The sequence below is a fragment of the Rattus norvegicus genome, chromosome 15 (assembly GCF_021556685.1).
Source record: "Rattus norvegicus strain SHRSP/BbbUtx chromosome 15, alternate assembly SHRSP_T2T, whole genome shotgun sequence".
NCBI lineage: Eukaryota > Metazoa > Chordata > Mammalia > Rodentia > Muridae > Rattus > Rattus norvegicus.
In genome coordinates, this window is record NC_141548.1 from 3,208,487 (window position 1) to 3,226,845 (window position 18,359).

At 42.8% G+C, this 18,359-nt stretch overlaps 1 protein-coding gene across 8 annotated transcripts in view; it reads right to left on the bottom strand.

Moving 5' to 3' along the window:
* The window catches only part of Adk (adenosine kinase), a 381,245-nt gene that overhangs the window by 335,897 nt on the left and 26,989 nt on the right, over positions 1–18,359 (bottom strand). For all 8 annotated transcript variants that reach the window (XR_015637888.1, XR_015637889.1, XM_087585014.1 and 5 more), the window contains 1 exon segment: positions 1,766–1,840. Coding sequence is in view for 4 of the 8 variants with exons in the window: in XM_087585012.1 (XP_087441138.1) it covers positions 1,766–1,840 (75 nt within the window). In the remaining 4 variants the exon portion in view is untranslated.

An 18,359-nucleotide genomic window follows, 5' to 3' on the forward strand; every position in this document is an offset into this window, starting at 1 on the left:
AGAACCTCAATGTGGATCCCAGCACCCACATAGAAGCCAAGCACAGAGGTGCACATCTGGAGGTGCACAAAATCAGCAGGACTCAACCTGTGGGTCTCAACCCCTTCGGGGCTGCATATCAGAGATTCACATTATAATTCAGAACAGTGGCAATTATGGTAGGGGGTCCCCATTAACATGAGGAACTGTATTAAAGGGTCACAGCATTAGGAAGGGTGAGAACCACTTCTAAGTACTAGATATCAAACCATCATATGACTTGCTCCCTTCCTGAGGATTGTCTTGATTCTGTGTGTGTGTGTGTGTGTATGTGTGTATGTGTGTGTGTGTGTGTGTGTGTGTGTGTGCGCGCGCATATACACATTCATGTGTGATGGTACTGAACCCAGAGACCTATAAAAGCTAGGCAAGCACCCTACTATATACTACATCCCGAGACCTCAATTTCCAGACAGTGTCTTCTGATGCAAAAAAGTTTCATATTTTCAATAAGGCCCATCTTATTTTTTTTCTCTTATTGCTTGTGCTTTTACTAATATTGAATTTTTTGTAATCGTAAAACCTAGACAATGATTTAACCTGGTTTTTTTCTAAGCTTTATTCAGCTTTAGTTCTTTTTTTTGGTTCTTTTTTTCGGAGCTGGGGACCGAACCCAGGGCCTTGCGCTTCCTAGGTAAGCGCTCTACCACTGAGCTAAATCCCCAGCCCCTCAGCTTTAGTTCTTAAGTTCAGGGTTTCACTTCATTTTGAGTTAATTTTTCTATGGAGTATGAAGAAAGAACTCAGCATCACTATCTCGGATGTGGAAATGCAGTTATCCCAGCACTATTTTGTTTTGTGCTTCTTGTCTGTCTGTTTCCAGATATTATCTCATGTAACTCAGGGGGCCCCAAACCTATTTTGTAGCAGGCCTGCCTCAGACTTGCAGTGAACCTCCTGACCCTGTCTTCTGAGTGCCTGGATTACAGGAATGTACCCCCATACCTGTTCTACAACAAAGTTTAACTGGAAAATGTAATAGAAATAAACAAAATATATTTCCGAAAGGGTACTATGGTAATTTATTACTCAATAAATATCAGTCAACTAAAGAAATTTCAATTTCCTAAGTTTCCCTCCAACTGAGGTTGATATATGGTAAATCTTATTATCAGAAATGTTTTGTTGGGGCTGGAGAGATGGCGCAGCGGTTAAGAGCACCCGACTGCTCTTCCAGAGGTCCTGAGTTCAATTCCCAGCAACCACATGGTGGCTCACAACCATCTGTAAAGAGATCCGATGCCCTCTTCTGGTGTATCTGAAGACAGCTACAGTGTACTTATATATAATAAATGAATAAATAAATCTTTAAAAAAAAAAAAAGAAATGTTTTGTTATTGATAGGGTATTTCTGCATTATCTATGTATTTATTGTGTGTGTATGAGTATGTGCGTATGTCATGTGTGTGCGTGTGTGTGCATGTGTGCATGTGTGTATGTGTGTGCATGTGTGTGAGCATGTGTGTGTATGTGTGTGTGCGCGTGTGTGTGTGCATGTGTGTATGTGTGTGTGCATGTATGCTTGTGTGTGTATGTGCGTGTGTGTATGTGTGTGTGGGTCAGAGAACAACTTGCAGGAATTACTTTTCTCCTTCCACTATGTAGATCTCAGATTAAACTTGGGTCGTCAGCCTGGGAGGGGAGTGTCTCTACCCACTGAGCGAGCCCCAAGCACACTACCACAGTTCAATCACCCTTCAGGGATGTAGTATACATGAATACTTACTTATCAAGGAAATCTTTGTCTACCACAGCAGAGATGTCAAGAAGAGGATTCCCCATTCCAAACAGCACATTTTCACTAGAAAGGGAAAAGGATAAAAAAAGGTTAGAAAACGCAAATATGAAAATAAATACCTTTACTCGAACATAAGCCTCACATGATATTTGATTAAACCTCTAATTTGCCAATGGCACGTAAGACAGTATTTTAGAGACAATACGAAGCTGTTACTGGGCTGGCAGGACTGCTCAGTGGTTAAGGGAACATGTTGCTCATGCAAAGGACCTGGGTTTTGTTCACAGCATCCACACAGTGGATCACAACCACCTGTAACTCCAGTTCCTGGGGGGCCAACATCCTCTACTGCCCTCCAGAGGCACTACATGCATATGATGTGCATATTATCCATGTAGGAAAAAAGATTTAAAAAGATGAAATAAAACTGAAACATAACAAAAGAGGGAGATGACCTTATCATTCTTGTCATAACGGTGAATCACCAATGGTGTTTATGTGAGGTTAATAGAAGCCAGAGTCATTTGGGAAGGACCCTTAACTAAAATGTTCTGAGTGATGATTGATGTGTGAGGGCTCAGGTCACTGTGGGCAGTGCCACCCCTGAGCTGGTGACCCTGGCTGCTATCAGAAAGCACCCGAGCAAGCCACGGGGAGCAAGCCAGTGAGCTGCACCCCTCGATAGCTTCTCACTAGTCCCTGCACCAAGTCCCTTCAATGACAAACTGTCATCAGGACATGTCAGATGAAATAAGCCCTTCCCTCCCCAGGTTGTTTGTGGTTGTGGTATTTTAGCAACAGAAACCCCAAGACAAACACTAATCCAGATAACATCTTGAGTAATGAAAATGCTATATAAGAAGGCATTTATTCTTATCTTGTTCTATCAGCTATAACTAATCCAGTATGTCTGACCCCAAAACTGTAGCTGACCCACTCTGCCATTAAAGATGTGTGACACCATCCTGGGATCACACTCCTACTTTAAACACACAGTGTCACTGTCGTTACTCTTTAAAACTTATCTGTGTAGCCCAGGCTGGCCTTGAACTCGTGATCCTCCTGTCTCTGCCTCCTTCAGCAAATCCTACCTGCATGCACCATCACAACCAGACAGACTCCAGAGAATCAAATAACCCTGTTAAAAATGGGGTGTGGAGCTAAACAAAGAATTCTCAGCTGAGGAATATCGAACGGCTAAGAAGCACCTAAAGAAATGTTCAACATCCTTAGTCATCAGGGAAATGCAAATCAAAACAACCTTGAGATTCCACCTCACAGCAGTCAGAATGGCTAAATTCAAAACTCAGGTGACAGCAGATGCTGGCGAGGATGTGGAGAAAGGGGAACACTCCTCCATTGTTGGTGGGATTGTAAGCTGGTACAACCACTCTGGAAATCAGTCTGGAGGTTCCTCAGAAAATTGGACATTCCACTACCTGAGGAGCCAGCTATACCACTCCTGAGCATATAACCAAAAGATGCACCAACATACAACAAAGACACATGCTCCACCATGTTCATAGTAGCCTTATTTATAATAGCCAGAAGCTGGAAAGAACCCAGATGCCCTTCAACAGAGGAATGGATACAGGAAATGTAGTACATCTACACAATGGAGTACTACTCAGCTATTAGCAATCCTGATAGCCAAGATGTGAAATACCACCATTCAAACAGGAGGATCTCTGTAAGTTCAAAGTTAGCCTTTGAACTTCATATTATATATTTTATATACATAGCTATTCAAATGTAGAGATACACTTTGATATATAAATTCAAACTACACATTCACTTTAGAAATACACTTTAAATATACGTGTAGTCAAGATATATTTTATATATGAGAACAAGGAAAGTGTGAAATGGTTGGGAGACAGATGGCATCAAGTCAGCAGTCAGTCGAGACGTGACTTGCAGCGTATATTAGCAGCAGACAAAGTTCACTTTAAAATGTGCAGATATACAGATAAATGATGTCAGGGATTTCATGAAAATTAATGTCATTTCATCAAGAAACGTAACAATACAAAGCACATATGCACCAAATGAAATAACTCTGAACACCGGGGGGTGGGGGGGAGCACGGTGTCTCCGAACCCTAGAGCACCAGGAAGCCCAAGACCTTGCATATACAAAGTATGGTCCTATCACTGAGCTATATATCCCGGCCCTAAACACAAAAACCACATTTGGTTTTAACACCTCTCTTTCCACAGCTGACAAAAACAGGCAGGAGCAAACAGAAGCAAGAATTGCACAACTGAATCCTTGCCCTAAAGAAATGAAATCTTAACTACACAGAAACCTACACGTACATGCTCATGTCCATAATGAAGCAGGGCAGAAAGGCAGGGGAACCTTGAGAGGAAAGGGAGCCCCACCCCCTCCGCCTTTCGCCCTGGAATCCAGTTAGAGCCTCCTGCCAGCAGAGAAGCAAGATTTCCACACAGCACAACCAATCACTCACAGTTCTTCTCCCATCCCTGCTGCAAGCCAGAAATGTCTCAGGAACCTCATCAGAAACTGTATTTGCAGAGGAAAAGATTACAACACTCACTGCACAACCCTAGTGACTCCTGGGTAACCTTATCAGACTACAATTCCCTCCATGGCTTCTCTGAGCCTTCTCCCTTATCTCACTTATCAGCGATGGCTGAAAGGGAAGGTTTCCCAACAGCCTCTCGAGAGAGAACTTGACAGCCATGAAAATGGTATACACTGCTAATGCTGAGACGATTAATTTTGCCTCTCCGTTGAGAAGCCACACCTACACGTGGGTATCTTTCTTTCCCATGCTATCCTTTAGGAAGCATATAGCCACACTTGGGTGTGTCTTGCTGTCTTCTGAGAGCCTCTCTTTCCCTTCATTCTCATGTTTAAGTTTATATTAAAATACCTGCATTAAGCCAACTAGGCAGTTCTTTTCCACGATGAAGGTTCAAATCTCAGTCTGCCTGGGTTGAAGTTGCCTGATTATGGGAACTCCTCACCCCTGACACTAACAGACTTATGTGTAATAGCAAAGAAGAAAACCAGGTAGTGAACTTAGCAATAAAAAAATCTAATTTACAGGATACCTAGTGATCCCACTTAACAGAATCCAAAGCAACAAAGAACTTGTAGTTACAAAACAGATCAGTAAGTGCCCAGGTTGAGTTTAGGGGAGAACATGACCAAAGAAGGACAGCGTAGTAATGCTTCTTTGTAGTGAACTAAGTTTAGTACCAATTGTGATAACAGACAAACTTGGACATGATAAGACTTATGTTAGTATACATCGCTACCAGCTAAATTTAAAAGAAAACAGGCATAGACAAAAAGTGGTAAAAACCCTACAGTCAAATTTGGAGTACTAGACTAACATTGATTTCCTGGATTTGCAAAACAGCATGGTTATGCAAAATGCATCGTTGGCAACAACTAAATGACTCCTGTTCTGGATCACGCTTTGCTTTTGCAATTTCTTAAAAGCCATCAAATATTTAAAAAGATGAAATTCCATTGCACAGGGCTGGAGAGATAGCTTCCAGAGGACCTGGGTTCAATCCCCAGTCCCACATGACGACTCACAACCACGAGTAACTCATAAATGTGGTGTACAAATATACAGGCAAGCAAAACACTAATACACATAAAATAAATAAAAAGGTTTAGAGTTCTACTATGTGCCTTATAACATTTATGGGAAGCAGGGTATAGCTGGAAACTATATTATCAAAGTAACTGGGAACCAAAAAGAACACTGCATGTTTTCCCCTCATATAGAGACCGTGGATTTTAATTTTTCTACGTGTATGAATTGGGGGTGGCTTAAGTCATAAAACAGGGACCATAAAAGAGGAAAGAGGTCAAAAGAGGAGAGTAAGGAGAAATGAAGATAACTGAATTATTGAGACAAGAAGGCAAAAAGGCTCCTGGGTAGAGGCGGGTGGTCAGCAGGAGGTGGGGGGCGGGGACAGACAGACTGCGGTGGAGGAAGACTGTGGTGGTTCAAATGAGCAATGTCCCACATAGGCTGCAGTATTTGAATTTGCGGTTCCTAGCTGGTAGTGCTGTTTGAGGAAGCTATGGAAGCTTTAGGAGGCAGAACTGTGAGGGGGAAAGTTCACCACTAGGAGCAGGCAACAGTACGGACTCTCCCTCTGGAGTTGTAAGCCAAAATAAACTCTTTGTCCCATGAGTTGTTTATGGACATGATGCTTTATATGAGCAACAGAAACATGTCATCACCAACAAAAACAAGATGTGTAGGGAGATGCCATTTTCCTAAAAACTATCTCTCAGCTCAGGAAGGAGAAGAGGTGGTGTTAAACACAAAGAGGGAATGAGAAAGGCCACAAGCTGCCTCCCCCTAAGGTGGGGTTCAAGGGGTCAGATTTGGATGTGAGGGAGACAGGACTTTCATATAGCTCAGAGGTAGGGAGGGTTCCAAACAGGGGATCTGGTGGATAAGGGAGGTAGAGTGTTACAGGAGTAGACCATAAGTTACTTCTTCCTGAGACAAGACCTGGTTGCAAGGTGGGCATAACAAGGCAGTCATTGGTGGCCATGTAACCCTTTGAAACAAGTTAGGTTCAAAAGCGAGATGTGCAAACCTTTAAAATAAAGACATGATTGCGATTCCTGGAACAGGCAGTACAGAACATTTTGTAGTTAAGGCTACCGGTGGGGCATTACCCAATCCTTGAGACACAGAGGGTTAATCATAAAGAGAAATGAACCTAGTTTGTCTTTGCTATAAGAAGGATTTTAGGCTACAGTGGAGGTAGACTGGTTCTTCAAAGGTTTATCCTGAAGCCGAGTAGGAGAGAGCATACGAGGAACATGGATCTAGGCTATACTGAGCTGCATGTACCAACATGGAAAAAACTTTCCCCAAGTCTCTATAGTAATGGAGCGAAGGCCACAGTCAAGTCACTTTTTCGGGGAGGGGGAGGCTGTTGACAAGGGTAGAGGATTAAGACAGGGTTTCTCAGTGTAGCCCTGGCTGTCCTAGAACTCACTATGTCAACCCGGCTGAGCTCAAACACAGAGATATTCTCTGCCTTTGCCTCTGGAGTGCTGGGATTAAAGGGGCGCACAACCATGCCTAGCAACGACAACTATTTTTTAAAATGGGTAAGAGCCGGCTGGCATGACTACCCACACCTATAGTCCTACCACTACACTTGAGAGACAGCAGCAAGAGGATAAGGAGAGATAGGCCATCTTTAACTGCACAGGGAGCTGCACAGGACTGGCAGAAATAAAGATATTCTAAAGGGACACTGGCATCTCTCAATCTGACTCTCTATTGAGACAATGAACGCCAAAAAAATGGGGCTTTCTCCAGGAATCTCATGCTGTGAGAAGGAAAGGAGCTAGAGAAAGAAAGGATTTGTCTCCAGGAAAGCTTTCACACAGCTCTAACAGCTTGTCAGACCACCGTACAGGGCGAGAGGGAAAAGCAGACGCCTTGATCAGACCACACAGATGTGCACATCCCTGGTCTTGTACTTAAACTCCAGGATCCTGAAGACAGATTGGGGACGATTGGGGACGACTGGGTACGGGTCTCTCTGTCCCTCCTTTCAAACAACCACACTGAATAAATCTCCCCTTCCTGCTTTCCATTTTAAGTCCGGCTATTTTAATGGGCTCTGAGAATGGGTGGCCAGACCAGTCAGTCCCCTTCGAGATTGCCTTTGACAACAGATTCTTCTGGGGAATAAATAGCAGGGTTTGTGGTTTATGTATCCAAATGTTTCATCCAAATGTAGAGGAACATATGGAAGTTCATCCCATCCTAGCTCCAATGGTGGGGGACAGCTACCAGGAAACTCCCACAGAGCGGCAAAATCAATCACCTAGAAGGCCCGAGGAATTCTAAAAAACCTGGTGTATGAGCAAGGTAAAGCTGGCCCCAAGAAGCTGAAATCCGAACACACATACGGTTCTTTAACATTTTATGTTATTCTTCTTTACAGAGAGAGAGAGAGAGAGAGAGAGAGAGAGAGAGAGAGAGAATGAATATGAACATCCACATATGTTCAAGAGCCAGAATCGGGCTGCAGATCTCCTGGAGCTGAAGTCACAGGGATAGAGGGGTCTAGGAACTGAACTAATCTGGGGCTAGGTAAGGGCTCTTAACCCTTGCATCATCATCTCTCTAGCCCCTAAATATTCACATTTGTTGCAGAAATTACCAGAAGAGTAGAGGGCTGAAGACGCTACAGAAGAAAAGTGATGTGTATCTAAAGCATTGTGCTATTTCCTCACAGACGACTGGGGCCGTGCCAGGGCTTTCCTCACAGGGTCTGGCCTGACTGACAAAGCAACTCCGTAAACGAACGATTGTCTCGTTATCTTTCTTGAACATAATACCGAAATATTGACATTTGTTTGCTTGAGACGGGGTCTTGCCATGTAGCCTGGGCTGCTCTGTGATTCACGGCCGGGCCGCTGGAGTACAAGGATTACAAGCATGGGCCACCCCGCCCGGCTTAATGTTTTAATAAATAAATTATGTTCAGACTGCAAGACTGACTCATCTTTATACAATTAGATCACAGAGTTCCAGACGTGAAGAAAATGCATAAACAGCTATGGGAGAGTGGCTGAAATGCATGAAAGTCGCTCACTTTCTCGTGGTTTTACTTGAAGGCCCTAGTAGATTTTTATCACCCTGACACAAGCTGGAGTTATCTAGGAAGAAGAAACTCAACTGAGAGAACACCTGCAGGCAGGTTGGTAGATCATTTTCTTGATTAATGATTGATGTGAAAGGCCCATGGGGGTGGGGATGCACCCTGAGCAGGCAGTCCTAGGTTGTATGAGAAAGCAAACTAACCAAGCCAGGAGGACGGCCACTAAGCACTGCTTCATAGCCAAGCTTGGGTTCCCCAGAGGCCTGCCCTGCTTGAGTTCCTGTGCTGCCTTCCTTTGATGATGGACTGGGATCTGGGACTGTACACAGAAGTAAGCCCTACCCTCTCTGAGTTGCTTTTACAGTTTTATCGCAGCAATACAGTCCTCTCTGCCTCTCCCTAGGTCCATAGTAATTCTGAAAAAAAACAGCCCTCGCACACTGAACCCAGGCGCTAGGCAGCCCCTGGAGGGGTGAGAAATGTGTTGGTGCACTGTCAAAGCTCTATCACTTCAGCTTATTGGTGGGGTCCCTTCAAAAGCTCAAGGCTCCCCAGGGTCTGACCTGGTCCTGAGCTTCTGTGCTGAGTCTCCCCAGAGGCTCTGTAGAAAGCAACCGGCTGCACTCCAGCTGCTTGAAGCATTGGAGCAAACAAGTTAACCAGAAACATAAAGGGGAAAGTGTAAGGGAGAAGGTCCACAGAGGCAACATCCAGAAGGTTCCTAAAATTGTGGTGGCCGAGCTCAAGGAAGACAAGGGAAGGCCTGAAGCGCCCGTGTCTGCCTGGGAAGAAGACGACGGCACGAGCACAGGCTCCGGCTTTCCGGCTTTACAGCTGTGAGTCTGGCTGAGGGTTTAGGACGGGCCTCAACAGGCACCCAGGATCTCTAAGCAGACTGGGAAACAGTAGCCAGTCTTGGCAGGAATGTGAAGAAACTGGAGTCCTCAGACACGGTTGGAAATATAAAATGATGCCGCCACGTTATTCCACAGGGTTGCAGTGTCTTAAGGAAGAAGAGACAGAGAAGAAAGAAAACACAAAAACGGGAGCTTTTACCTCAAAGAAACAAAAAGAAATGGTTTGTTCATACCCAGAAAGTTTCCCCAAATGCCAGGTTCCAATGTGTAAGAGTTTAATGAAGTTTTACAGTAAGAAAACCATAAATCGAGACACTTTCTGAATACATCGGTAGAAACATCAGGAAAGCTGGGAGATCAGCTACAGGCCTCAGGTGATGTCTGCAGGGGTCGGTTTGTACATTCCAAAAGGTTTACCTAACGGCCACAGAGATATTAGGTCACACGGAGAGGAAGACAATAAGTGGTTATTAAGTGTGTTAAAGATAGCCCAAGATAATTTGGCCTGGCAGTGTTCCATCGTCCCCACATCACTAAAGTTCTAATGAGTCAGTCAGCTTTTGTTGTCAGCTTCTTTCCAGGAATTTTTGTTCACAAAGTAACATAAAATTATCCTATGAAGCTGTATCCTTTCCTAAGAAAAACAAACATATGGCAACACAAAAATGTACACACGGATGCTTACAGTAGCCAGAGCGAAAATAACCCGTATAGCTGGGTAAACGAAATGTATCTACACACCCAAAATGTATCCAACTACAAGGAATGAAATGCCATGACTTCAAACGACCTGGGTGAACTTGCAAAACATTTTACTCTCTGAAAGGATTGAGGTTCACACAGGAGAGGCCTGCTGCTGTTTTTGTCTTCTATGAAATTTCTGTTGCCAAGGAAGACAGGATTACAGTTCCCTCTAACAGATTGAGATGGCACGGTGTACTCTTGGTCATCAAAAATCCTTGTGTAGCAGTTTTTAGTTGGTGAATATTCACAATGTGGGGGAAGCATGGCACATACTATATAATCTCCACTACCCAAGTGTATGTACACTTGCGGGATCTAGAACGACACATCGAGCTGAGCTGCTTGTGCCTGGGTGACTTTGTTCTTGCCTTCTTGTGTTTTGTTTCCCGTAATGTACATATTAAAAAAAAAATAAGTGAAAGCTTTTTTTTAAAAACTTAAAAGAAAAAAGTTCACATGGGACTAAAATTACATGCTTGTGCTCATGACACAACAGAGTAAGCACACACATTTAATCCCAGCACTCAGGAGGCAAAGGCAGGATGATCTCGGAGTTCGAGGCCACCATGGTCTACAGAGCTAGTATCAGGGCAGCCAGCGCTACAAAGAGAAGCTCTGTCCCGAAAAGGAAACAAAGCAAGAATTCAGAGGCAAAAGAAACAGATTTCACAGTTACCAAAGGATGGTTTGGGATGCACAATAAATAGAAAGTGAGTGGCTGCTAACAGCTATGATGTTTCATTTTCAAGTTGATAAAAATGTTTTACAATTGTACTGCAGTGCTAGCTATTCAACCCTGTGAGTATAAACTGATGTCTGCTTTAAAGTTACTTTGTACTGTATCACTGGTATCTTTAAAACAGTTAAAACAAACAGTCAAATTGGTGTTTACAAAATGCTAAACTCAAGCACTGCTGCATGAGGTTTCCACTCAAAGCATTATTAAATGAGGCTTGGATGGTTAAGTGCTTACTAGCTACACAAGCATGAGGACCTCAGAACCAAAAGGGCTGGCAAGATGGCTCAGTGGGTTAAGGTCCTCGCTTCTAAGTCTGACGACCTAAGTAAGTTCAACATTCAGAATTCCTACCGTAAAAGGACAGAGCCAATTCCCATATTCTAACCATGGTACATGTGATTACACACACACACACTTACATGGAGGTTTAAGCCCAGGAGGGAAATCACATAAAAGGTGGGTGTTGTGGCCCACCTCTAGATGCCCCAACACTGGGAGACAAAGACATGAGGATCCTGAGGGCTCGCTGACCAATCTAATCATAATAAGCTGCAGACTCTGTGAGGGACCCTGTTTCAAAAGATTAGATGGAGAGAGATAGAAAAAGACATTTAATATCCACCTTGGATCTACACACGCACACACGAACGCACGCACATGTGTGTGCAAATTAAAGAGTTCGAAATCAAATGTACTATTCACCAAAACAGTCCAGGCCATAAAGCTAGTCTTTGTAGATATCAATGGACTAAATGATAATATAATGAAATGAAATTGTAATTCTAGCCTAGGTCACATGGTAAAATCATGACTCAAAGTAATCATACCAACACCACCAAAAACTTGAAGGACTGGTGAGATGGCTCAGCAGGTAGAGACGTTTGCCGTTAAGGCTACCGACCTGGATTTCATCCCAAAGACTCATATGGTGAAGGAGAGAAGCAAATCTTCCCAACTGTCCTCTACCTCTCACCCACAATGTGGTATTCACACTATACACCTACACACACACACACACACACACACACACACACACAAATAAATGTAACAGTGATACAAATCAATCATTGTGTCACACAACTCTAGTTCCAGCACTCAACAGGGCTGTGAGACAAGAGGTTCTCAAATTATGAGTCAGACCTGGTCTGCCACAGCAAGTCTCAGACTAGTCAGTGCTACACACACACACACACACACACACACACACACACACACACACACACTGTCTCAAATGAATGAGACAGAAGGGCAGGGACAGAGGGAGAGAGACTGAAAATAACGAGGAGGCTGGAGATGGGTCAGCAGTTAGAAGCACCTATTTCCAGGGGACTTAGGTTCGATTCACAGCACCCACCCGACAGCTTGCAACCATCTGTAATTCCACTTCAAAGGAATCTGACACCCTTTTCTGGCCTCGAGCACATAGTCTGTGCAGATGTACATGTAAGCAAAACACCCATACAGGAAAAAAAAATAAATTCTGTTGAAATAACAGGAAATAAAAATTTGACTAGAAAATTCCCAGATGTTAAGACTTAAATAAAAGGCAGAAACAGGAAGATAGCAGCAAGTCTTAAAGTAGTCTGCATAGCGAGCTTTAGTAGGCCAGTAGGGATTACACATTGGGACTTTGACTCAGAAACCATGCAAGGGAGTAGGCACTGGAGACACAGCTCAGTGAGACGTAGCCAAGGCCCTAGGTTTGATTCCTCATTCCATAGGGAAAAATAACGGGGGAAAGGGGGGACATTTCACAGATTGCCTCTGACCTAGGGACTCACTCTAGCCAGAGAAGTGTGATGGTGCGCCCGTACTCACGGAGTCCATTGGTCTGGCCATGTTCCTACCATCCTGAAGCGTCTGAGCAGACAGAATGGTGGGATGGTTGAAGACACAGTTGCAGGGCAACTGGGTAACACTACTCAGGAATGACGGTGCAGGGGTCGGTCTCCAGAAGGCAGTATACACTCTGAATCAATGTCCAATACACGGTATGGTTTCCTCACACAGCCAGGACTCACAGGCCCCGTTATCAAGCGGTAAGAAAGGAATGATTCTACTTACTGTGACCCCTAATGACCCACTAGGAAATTGTTGGACTCCAGTCCTGCAACCTTATCTGATGGCCTAGAATTTTGGTTCCCAAATGGGGATTGATTCTCCCTAAAGACACACACACACACACACACACACACACACACACACACACACACACACACACAACATTCCACATAACTGAAAGCTCAGACTTCTGGCCACTTTGGGTTTCTGATGCCCTTAAGCCAAAAGGCTAAAAAAGGAAAAACAGTATTAGGGGGAAGTGACTGATCCAGATTGCCAAGGGGAAACTGGATTGCTTCTCCACAATTAGATAAGAAGTAGAGAACAGAAGATCCCTTAGGGAGTACGTCTCTTGGTGTTACCATGTGTGTCCAGGCGGGACGACAAAGCACACAGACCCTTCAGGAATGAAGTTATGGGTCACTCCTCCAGGAAAGCACCAAGACCTGCTAAGTGCTTTCTGAGGGTGGAGAAAATACAGACTAGGTAGTAAAGGAAGTTATAAATACCAGTTAAGGTCATGTGACCAGTTGTAGAAACATGGAATGTAAGTGACATGAATATGTCTACCCTGTTTCATTAAGAATGTATCTGCATATGTATTTATACACATTATGCAATGTTCGTATTTCTCTATTGCTTTATGATGTAACATGAAATCAATTCATATATTAGTGGTTATCACATTTATAAGACACTAAAGCCCTAAGCATTCCTCAAAGGATATTGCTACCAGTTCTGAAATATAATGTGTTTCGGTTGTATGTGGAACTGTCATGTCATGTTAAGTGGACGAGGTTATCGTTTAAGGGGATTGACTGTGTGTCAGGTTGACAGGAGTGCGCTTAGTTGTCAACTTAACTGTATCTGGAGTCACCTGAGACCTAAGTATCTGGGCACACCTGTGAGATTTTCTTGATTGGATATAAATCTGGACCACCTTTGGGTGGCAGCCCACCTGAAAGGACATGGAAGAAGGACTTTTGCCCTCACTTTCCCTGCCAAGTTCCCATCCTACTCTAAGGCATTCATTCCCTGGTTCACTTCAAGAGTCCAACAGAGACCAAAGACCAGCCGAGACACCCAGCTTTGTATACTGCATACTTAACTAGCAGAATCTTGGGCTTTGCACAGAGTTGGAAGCGACTGCTGGACTATCCACACAGACCACGCCCTGTAAGCCAGTCATGATAAATCCCCTTCAATTTAAATCATCAGTTTTACTGCTCCAGAGAGCCCTGACTAATACACTGCCACATTTACACAAAGGTGTGGGACAGTGTTCTGAATGAAGGAATAGAGAAAGGTGGTAGACCCACTGCCTACGTGTGCAAAGCCTGGGTACTCTCTTAGCAGGACAGAAAGGAAGACAGAAGAAAAACAGGATGTCCCTGGGTAGTTTTGTTCATCACAGCCAAAAAACTGCAATCAACATAAAGACTGCATTTGCTACCTACAAACAATGGGACATTTCTCAGGAACGAAGAGGGATAAGCTACTGACACACCAAAATGGGTGAGCCTCAAAGTTATCACCATAAACAAAACCCAAGTAGCCCTTAGTGTACAAGACTCTTTATACGAAGTTACAGAACGGGCGAATTAATCATTGCTAACGGAAGAATGAACGTAGCTGTCTGGGCGGAGAAGGATTAACTGAAAGGAGGTAAAAGGGAACTTCCCCAAAACTGTCCTGTAACTAAAGCTGAGTGGCTGAGTGTTGTTTGCACAGACAACTATGCTGTCAACATTGAGCTACACGGGGATGCAGCTCACTGGTGTAGTCTGTGTGATAAGAGGTTCAGTCTCCAGCACTGAGAAAAAATGCTAATGTAGGCTCAATGGTTTTACAGTATATGTACTGTATATATATACAGAAAAAATATAAACCTTGGCTTTGTAGCCCCCCATTTGTGCACTAATTCTTGTCTCTGGTTTCATGTTCTAGAATGGTCTGTCTCTCACCAGCACTATCTGCTTTTTAAATTTCCTATTGGGAAATTCTTTTCAGCATACTGACTTGTTGAAGTCTCAACCGGAAGCTCCCAAAATCTTCCTTCCCGACTTCTCTAATAGTTCCCTGCTCTCCTCACAGTAAATCAGTTCTGAAAAGAAGTGAATGCTTCACTAAATAGCAAGTTCCCCTGAGCTAGATAAAACTGTTTTTGTACAGTTATTTATTTATTCTGTGTGTGTGTGTGTGTGTGTGTGTGTGTGTGTGCGCGCGCGCACGTGTGCTACTTGAGTGGGTGTCAGAGGACAGCATGTAGGAACAGGCTCTCTCCTTCCACCATGCGAGCTTCTTTTTAAATCTTCACAATGTAACAATAATAGGGAAGCTGTTGTTGTTGTTATTGTTATTATTATTATTACTATCTCTGCTTAACAGACTTGGAAAGAATGCCTAGGGAAAAAAATTCAGCGAGATTACATAACCTCTCAAAAATCAGAGAGCAAATACCTGATTCTAAACTTCACATAACGTGCTTTCTTGTTCAATATACTACACTGAGATGCTCAGAACTCTTTTAATATAAAAATGTTTGGCCAGAGAGAAGCATCCAGATATAGACGAAATAGGGGCATAGCCTTATTTCAAATAACATTTCAACTAAAGCTCCCATGACAATATGATTACACTGTATACATGAGGTGGCCAATCAGATCATTTACTCTCCAAATGGACCACTTTCAAGGATTAAAAACAAAACAAAAAAAAAAAAGACCTAAACAGTGATTATGTCAAGCTAATAGACATCATCCAGCACTTGCTCTGGGCGACTGGGAAATGCGGTCACCTGGTTGGTTTATAAGATGGCTTCATTCATGTTCTACTGCAGCATTTTTTAAAAGCAACAACCAGAAATAAAGAAAGGCATGGCTGCTGGACAAACGCAGCAGGAAAGGGTTAACACTTGGACAGTCGACCATCATTTGGTTCCAGGTTTACCCTTGACAGTTCTGCTTAATGGAGCAATTCTCTGGCTGGAAGGATTGGGAGTTAAAAAACCTTGTGTGTTTTCTCAAACAAAGATGACCTATTTATAAATATGAGCATTAACAGCTGACAACACTGCACATAAGAAACGGTTCCTATTTCAGTTTTCCAAGACAGTCACTGATCAGGAAATCTCACGACATAAAAGTTTATATAGCAATTTGAATTTTTAAATTATCTAGAAAGAAAGGAAGGAAGGAAGGAAGGAAGGAAGGAAGGAAGGAAAAAGGAAAACTCGCAGGTCCTAAAGAGTTTGAAAATTCTGCTTAACTGCTTCAAAGAAAACAGCTCAACTAAAATAGCTCTTAACCCTACTTCTGTCTCCATATAATGTTTTCCGTCTGAGTGGTTTGGAGGATTCTACTGGATGCACCTCAAAAGTCCTGAGCCTTAAAAAGAAAAATACCCCAGGACCCCACCCACAGGCCACAAGAACTTTCCCGTGTGGGCTTAACCCACAGCAGCAGCAGCTCGAGCATGATGATGATGATGATGATGGACACAGTCACACTCAGGAGTCCCAAAATAATCTCCGCCAAACCTGGCCATAAGACTGCACAGCAAATACCCTCGTTACTCCCAACAGGGTTCCCAGTGTAAACAATCCCAAACCAGACTGAGCACAAGGTTAGGAAGATGAGGCAATGTTTAACCAAGAGATTTTTAAAGTATTGTTCAGTTACAAAGTACACCAAGTTGTAGTGAAAGATCTACATTGTCTCAGACTCTACTCCTGCCTAACAAGAATGTATCACTTCATTCCCATTCGGGAAACAATTTCCACACAGGGAAGAAAAGCATTCCAACACTGTCTAAATTTCCTAAACTTAACTTACGCTTTAACTTTCCTATTGAAACAATTAAAAGTGATAAAAACAGGGGTTGGGGATTTAGCTCAGTGGTAGAGCACTTGCCTAGGAAGCGCAAGGCCCTGGGTTCGGTCCCCAGCTCTGAAAAAAAGAAGAACCAAAAAAAAAAAAAAAAAAGTGACAAAAACATTAATTTATCAACTATGCTGTAACATGGCCCAAGTGAAGCTCACTTAGAACCTGATACACATAACGAGGGATAAAAGTAGTTCTCCAAAAATAACCAATTTTGTAAGCCAAAAATTTAGCTTCCTCATCACTAACAACAAGTAGAACAAAATACTAATTATGATAGTCAGACTACCTCTAGCCAAATCATTCAAGACCTTAATCTTGAAAAAATAATTAATAGTCTAATTGAAATAATTAGAAAGTCTTAAGAATTAACTGGTACACTAAAAACGGCATAGCCCAGCTTAAGTTAGCTATCTCAAAATCTAGGCTCTGGTTCAATATGTAACAATTTATGTGAACTTGAGCAAATTATACTACTACTGCTCTTTAGTGTCTTCGACTGTAAAATGAGGCAAATATACAGGTAAGTTTGTTCCCTGTTTATAAAGTGAAGCTTTAAACATGTCTTTTCAAGTGACATCATTTCCTAGGGAGGAAAAAGGCTTTTAAGATAAACACTAGATTCCACTCAGAAAATGTCTTGAAATTTAAAAGCACTGTACAGATAGTGGGACACACCTATAATCTCGGCACTCAGATCAAAGCAAAAGGATACCAATTTTGAGGACAGCCAGGGAGGGCTACTGTAGCAAGTTCTAAGCTACCTAGTCTAACAGTGAGACCCGGTCTCAAAATATCAAAATCAAAATAAAGTTTTAAGGTTCAATTTCCTAGTAACACAGCAGTGAGGCTACTCATTAAACAGATGCCAGTGGCAGAAAGGAATCAGAAAAGAGCCTCAATTAGATTCTAGGTGTGTCTGGTTTCTAATCCTATATTCTTTGGTAATCATTGCAAAGTCACACGTTGCTATATTTAGCAACAATTATTTTAGGTGTGGGGTAATGGCATGGACACAGGACATGGGATCACCAGAAGAGGGTATTAAGACTCAGCTTTTGGGTTACTGTTAGGCTGGGCAGTGCAGGGGAACACGCCTGACATGCTGACTGATAAAGACAATGACGTGATTGCAGTAGCTGCAGTCCTCCCTGGGCACTTTCAAAACTGTCAAACTTCGCCTTCCTCATCCTCCCTGCCGACACTTGGTATGAACCAAGCCACCAGAAAGAGGAAAGCAAAATAGTTCCTACAGATGTCTCACATCTATACATTTTGTAAGTTTTTGACCACTGAAATACATTTTTTTCCAGAAAATTTAGTGTACTGTTTCTACAAAGGTATCAAGATCTAGATTTTGATTCCTAACTTTGCTACTAATCGATTTTGTGCTAGGCACTCAACTTTTCTTCAATTTAGTTCCTATAGCAAAGTATGATTTTTTTTTTTTCCCCAAGCCAAGTCACTGTAACTCAGGGCTTTAACGGACCCTGAAGAAGCAGACAGGAAACGTCACTATCATTTATCCGCCTTTTCAAAATAGACCCAAGGCTGGTATAACTCAGACTTTCGAAAACAACTACTCATTGCTACATTACAAACACATCTCCATGCTACCCATTTGGGCATTTCACCAGTGAGGAGTGGCCTGGCGTAAAATGGGCAATTAAA